The sequence below is a fragment of the Crocodylus siamensis genome, chromosome 2 (assembly GCF_052110815.1).
Source record: "Crocodylus siamensis isolate JL-2025a chromosome 2, ASM5211081v1, whole genome shotgun sequence".
In the NCBI taxonomy this organism is placed as follows: domain Eukaryota; kingdom Metazoa; phylum Chordata; order Crocodylia; family Crocodylidae; genus Crocodylus; species Crocodylus siamensis.
Window position 1 is genome coordinate 155,794,830 of NC_143396.1, and position 5,970 is coordinate 155,800,799.

General features: G+C 40.7%; 1 protein-coding gene across 2 annotated transcripts; it reads right to left on the reverse strand.

Annotated features, from left to right (window-relative positions):
- Positions 1 to 790: 790 nt before the first annotated feature.
- On the reverse strand, positions 791 to 4,996 carry DDIT4L (DNA damage inducible transcript 4 like). Of its 2 annotated transcripts, none has more exons than XM_090031867.1 (3): positions 4,813 to 4,996; positions 4,390 to 4,515; positions 791 to 3,433 (listed from the first exon to the last, which is right to left on the reverse strand). In XM_090031867.1, the coding sequence occupies exons 2-3, from the start codon at positions 4,475 to 4,477 to the stop codon at positions 2,949 to 2,951; spliced, it is 573 nt and encodes a 190-aa protein (XP_089887993.1). In that variant the 5' UTR covers positions 4,478 to 4,515; positions 4,813 to 4,996; the 3' UTR covers positions 791 to 2,948. The 2 variants fall into 2 exon arrangements, with proteins under 2 accessions (XP_089887993.1, XP_089887992.1); XM_090031866.1 differs by having other exon boundaries at positions 4,390 to 4,523.
- Between the last annotated feature and the right edge of the window lie 974 nt (positions 4,997 to 5,970).

The window sequence follows — 5,970 nt, forward strand, 5'->3', positions numbered from 1 at the left end:
GACCACTGAGGATATAGATTTAGCCTTTTTGTTAAAAAAAAACCAACTGAAAAAGTATCAGAGTTAATTGGTCTCATTTTAAATCTATTCTACTCTAAAAAGAATGTGTTAATGCCCTTCTATATTGTTCTTTTAAGAAGGTCAGTCACTTTTTGCAATTCCTGTTTGATCATTCCAATGGCTATTCATTTAAAAACACCACACGACTTTTAGTATTAGGAGTCTTTAAGCAGCTGAGTTAACAGCTTTCCTTCAAAACACTCATTGAACTCCACACACACACACACACTTGCACCGTAGCAGCCTAAGAAAGCACTATTTGATTTCTATATTCCTTAGAATCCTGGTCACCAAGATTTGCCACAGTGCCAAATCCATGTAGTTTCTGAAAAACTGGTTCTCTCTCAAAATGGCAAGCATGCAAGCTGAAATCTTTGTTGATGGCAGCAAACGCATTCACCTGACAAGGAAGTAGGCTTCTCTGCCTACTGTTATTTGCACTGAATAATTATACAAGCACCAACAGCTCCTTTATAATTCAATAGTGTTTAATCCACATTGTGGCAGAACCTGCCCATTTCATCATTTGAACCATTTTGAGTTATCTGTACAACTTAAAAAAGAACCTTGTTCTCCATGTTGGTCAGCAAACACAAGCCGCATCCTTCAGGTTAGAATGCATGTGCCATGAGAAGCGTCATGGAGAGCAGAGGAAGGTGTTTTTACATCAGTATCTTTACAGGCCCTACCAGCAGTAAGGTAGGAAAGGAGTGTCACAGACCACTTAAAATTTGAAAATTAAAAATATAAATCTTTATTGTCAAATAGACAAAACACATTTCTTCTCACAGAAGTCAGGTTTAAGGACAGTGCCAGCAAGTAACTGCCATATTGAAACTAAAAAGGCAAGACAAGGGAAACGGGACCAACATTACACAGCAGTGTGAAGAGATCCCACAATGCAAAAAAATGACACCACAATAAGGCATTGTTTGACATTAAAACATTAAAAACAGTACAAGTGCAAAACAAGTCAATTTACAATGGTCCACTTCTGAAAAGTCAAGAAGCTTAAAAATTGCCAAAATGTGGTAGTTCACAAACATTAAGAATCGTGCAATTCTGTAATCCAAAGCCAAGTATATTGTACATGTGATTTAGTGGAGAACACAACACATTCCCCCCTCATTCACCCACACACTTGGAGTGTCAAACAGTGTCACAACTGTCTCATGCATGCTGATGTAGCTCAAATACTTGCAAGATAAGAGTCTGCAAACAAACGGTTGCTAGGATCCGAAACATTTCTATGTACATGACAAGGCAGTTCCTATCATCTGTTATGAAGTCATTATCCATGAAAACTGGATGCCATCAACCAAAACATTGTAGCACTCCAGTATTAACCCTCCGAAGAGTGGTAGACCCAGAAAAGCTACCGTGAGGAAGTAGGGAACAGTGCTCCCTCCCTTATCTCTCCTACCACATATTTCATAATCTGCCTATTTTGAGTTTATGGTCTTGTTCCAAAAAGCTGTTGATTTTGTTATGAGTGACAGTCAGTATTTCTGTTCCCTCTACTCCAAAAGAACAAAGTGATACCTAATTTTCAATTCTGGACTGAGTTAACTAACCAGCTTGGTTGAGTGTGTGTGGGGGGGGAAGGGGAGCCAGCTGGTTTTCAGCAAAAGGGGTGTAAAATTGAAGTACAGGTTTCTCAGGGAAGAGGCATATTTGTGAACAAGGACAGAGGGGCAAAGCAGAGCATCAACACTAGCTATACCATCTTTGGAGAGATGAAGTTCCTGGAAAGAGAAAACTACTGCCTGAACATTTCAGGAAGAAGAAAAAAAGGCCACTGACTCGGAGTTCAGACTGAGGCAGGGAAAAAAGCATCCCCCCACACAGAATTTGAACTGACAAGCCAGAATAGAAAAGAAGTCAGCCGTATTTGTAAAGGGAACCAGCAAACCATGAAGAGGAGTACCAAACTGAGTTGTTCCTTGGTTCCATGTAGAGAGAAGGGATGTGACAGAAGTTCTAGCTTTCTGCCCAGTGAGAGAGGGGAAACCCCTGACTGCTAAAAACAACCTATGTTCAATATTGGATGAGATAGGCAAGTGTCAAAAAGACAGTGATTTACCATTGCTGCTTCAGAGATCTTTTCACTGCCTGTATTGCATGAAGAGCCAAAGTCCCACCCCCCTCAGGTTTAAGCTAGCAATTAAACAGCTCTTTCCCCTCCTCCCCCCACCATGAATTTGCTTCTTACAACACTTCAGAAGCATAAAAAAAGTGCATGTTGCTGAGACTGCAGTGCAAGTTGTCATGGTCTTCAGACCAAGAAAACTGTGTGCGTTTCATAGCCCCTAATAAAATTGCGAAATATTTACTTTCACACCAGATTTAATCAGTTGAGACACAAGAGCCATCTCTTGTTTGAGCAAGGGAATGTCATGCACTAAGCTGTCATTAGAGCCATTTTTGATTATCCAAAACAGATTAAAAACCAAGCTCTCCAGAAGTTATAGGTTTCTGGTTTTGTGTTAGTTCTGGGGTGCTTTTTGGCAAATCCTTTTGTAACTATACTAGCATATAGATTTATGGTTATTTCTGGGGTTTAAAGCTTCTATATAAATACTAGGCTAGCCTCAGGACCCACAGAATTAGATGCTAACTCCTGAAAGTTTCAAGTAGATCATTTTGCTCCCTCCTGTTCCAGCCTTTTCTGCAGCAGACAGTAGAATAACCTAGGAAGGCAGACAGTTAACTGAATGAAGACTATTTTAGGTCAATCTAAAGAGGCTTACATTTGTCCAGCATAGACAGTGCACACTGGTCACTAGATGCACACACAAGTTAGAGTCTGTAAAGCAAGCTACATCTCTTGAAAACCTCTGGGTATCAGTTGGTGGCTGCAGGCTCCCTTTAAGCCTTGGAAGATATTACTAGCACTCTTCAATTACTGTCCCAATCAATGAGTACAATTTTCTCTTAATAAGCCGAAATCCAGGACTCAGAATCAGCGTACGCCTGCAGCCAGATGCAAAGCAGGCCCGAGTAAAGAAGTCCCTGAAACTAGGCCATGAGCAGCAGTCCTGCTTGAAGACAAGTGTCAGTTCAAAAGTAGGAACAATACTTGGGTCATAGACAATCTGATCCAGCTTTTTACACACGTTTCCAATTTCTAAGTTGACATAGATAACGCACCCTCTCAAACCACAGGGCTCAGTAGAAGAAAGCCGCAGTACATCTTGAGCTATTCTCTTGGTTAGTTTCTCTGGGACCAGAACTTTTGAGCAGTGAAGTTTTGTTTGCTTTGAACTGGACAGACAGTTCTCCAGCATTTTAACTAAAGTTTGACAGGTTCTCTCCTCAAACACCATCTCATTAAGATTGGGTTCAGGCACAACATAATCCCAGTAGTCAAAGTCTGCAGGGGAATTAAAATGAGAGAGAGAGAGACAGACAGACATGAGGAAGAAAATAAAACACACTGGTGCCTCACAAGAGGCAGAACATGGACCAACCAGTTATTTTCCTGACTTATTAAATAGTGGTTAATCATCAAGCCAGAACATTAAGCAGCCACACTACAGTAGCACTGCTAATGAGAGTTAGAGTTATGTATATTTTATGTGTACTGCCAGCAGTCATCTGTGCTCAGCTGTATTAATTTCACAAGTAGTTTATTGAGTTATATCTCTTGATTAAACTGGTTATTACTGTGAGCTTAATGAAGTCATTCCCCATTGAAAAGGAGAATTTATAACCATTACTAGCCTTTATCTTTGCAAAATGATAGAAAGTTAGCCCCCCCAGAAAATAAAGTTAGTTTGCTTAAAGGAAAAATGATAGCTCTGCACTTGGTCATCTGCTTTCTAATCTGATCACTGCTCTTGGCAGCCTGCCACACTACAGACAGATTGCTTAGTACATGCATAAAAAGTTGATCATTTAAGCAAACTGCTGAAATCTGTGAAGTATATTGCAAGTGCATTTATAGAAGGTTTATACAGTGAAACAGTTAAATCAGGTCTCCAGATCCATTTATAAAATACTTATTAGGGAGCTGGGCTAAACAATATAAAATTTTTAACAAATAGTTAATCAAGTCTGACAGATTCTGAAAATAATATTAATACCATCTTTATAAGATTATCAGGTATACCCAGGTCATTTTAGCAACTCTTCAGTATTAATCAGATGAAATTCAACAACATTTGCTTTGTAAGCACCATCTCTTCTTGGTTACCCCATTGATGGCCACCCCTTACTCCAGTACATAATGAAATGTTGTAATGCTGCATGGGATAACAGACCCCTTTTTACTACTTTGCTTTTTACAGAGCAAAAGTGAGAATTACTGAGAAGGTCTAATATACTTACCAGTTATGTTTGAATAGTGAAAACCCTGGTGTATCAGTTCTGAAATGCATGTAGAGTTTTTACTGTTTAAATTGCTAGTTGCAACCATTGTGAGTATTTAGCCTCCAGACAGATCTTTACACCTTTCTGGTTTACTTAAAAAAAAGAAAGGCATATATTGGACACTGAAACAAAGCAAGTTAAATTAAGCAACACTGAAGCAGCATCAGCTCATAACTTTCAAGAAAAACACTGGATTTCCAGAAAGGGGAAAAGGGGACTTGGGGTTCAGTTATACACCCAAACATGCCACAAAGAGCAATCCACATCCCAGTACCTCATCACCCCCCACCCCTTACTAAAGGAGTCTTCCCTCAATTTTGTAGGTTAAAAACACAGCTAATTCAACTGCCAGCCTAATCAGTCTACAGGATTTCACCTTACCTGCTAAAACTTCACAGAAGTACAGTTACAGTGTTTACATGTAAAACAGCTTTTTGAGTAATAGTGAAAAGTCACTTTAAAGAGAAAATAACAAGAGAAAAAAAACAAGTATAAACTTATAAAAAAAAAAAAAAAATACAGCAATCTCCCACCCATCAGCCACCCCCAACCTAACACCTTCTTCCCATTAAGCAACCCCTCAGGGCTGCAGCAGCCACTTATATACAATTTCCACTCTCATTCCCCCACCTGCCCCTGCTTCACCCTCTCCCCGCCCCATTCACATTCCCAGAGTAGTGTCCTACTCTTCCAAAGCTTCCCCCTCTCTCATTGGCTGTTCCAAGGGGGACTTCAGGATGGGTGGGGAGAGGAAGACCCAATCAATCACTCAAGTGAAAGAGGAGAAGCCTGAGAAGAGGGGGGAGGAGGAGAGGGAGGGGAATGAAGTCCAGCTAATGATTGGCCAGCAGCAGTGTCAGAAAGATCCAGGGTGAACTGGAATGAAGATCACCTGACACATGTCACACAGTCCTACTTTAGCTCTGTGTGTAGAAGTCTTGCAAACAGAGCTAGTGGCAGCAGCAGCAGCCACTGCCCCTTCCTTGGTTGTAGTATATTTGGCAGCTGGTTATTTTATATTTTTAATGCACTGCTTTCATGGATGCTTTTGCTCCCCTGTAGGTGCTTGTAAATGACTCTTTTATTAGCTACATGCATAGTTTTCTGTGGGTCTGTATGTGTTCCCTTTATTTCTTCCTCACTGACTTAGGGCAGGATCTTAGAAATGATGCAGGTGCCTAAATCTGGGCTTAGGTGGACTTTAGGGCCAGGGACAGAGGTTACACATAAACCGGTTTAAGTGATCAGAAACTGCTTTAAACCTGTAACAGAAGAAAAGCTCAGTGCACATAAACGAGTTTCAAAATGGCTGAAATTGGTTTAAGATAAACCTGGTTGAATGTAGTATCAGACTTCACAGCTCTGGGTCAAACTGGTTTATGGAACTTCTGTCCCAAACTCCCTTCCTGGTTCAAGTTGAATCATAGTCCCCCAGCATATTTTGCAGCCTTGGGCTGGGCTGTGCTGTCTGCTCAAGAGAGTAGGGTTGGCTCTGCCCCTCTGCTCCCTAGCTGGAGAAATGAGTGCTGGCTGACAAAG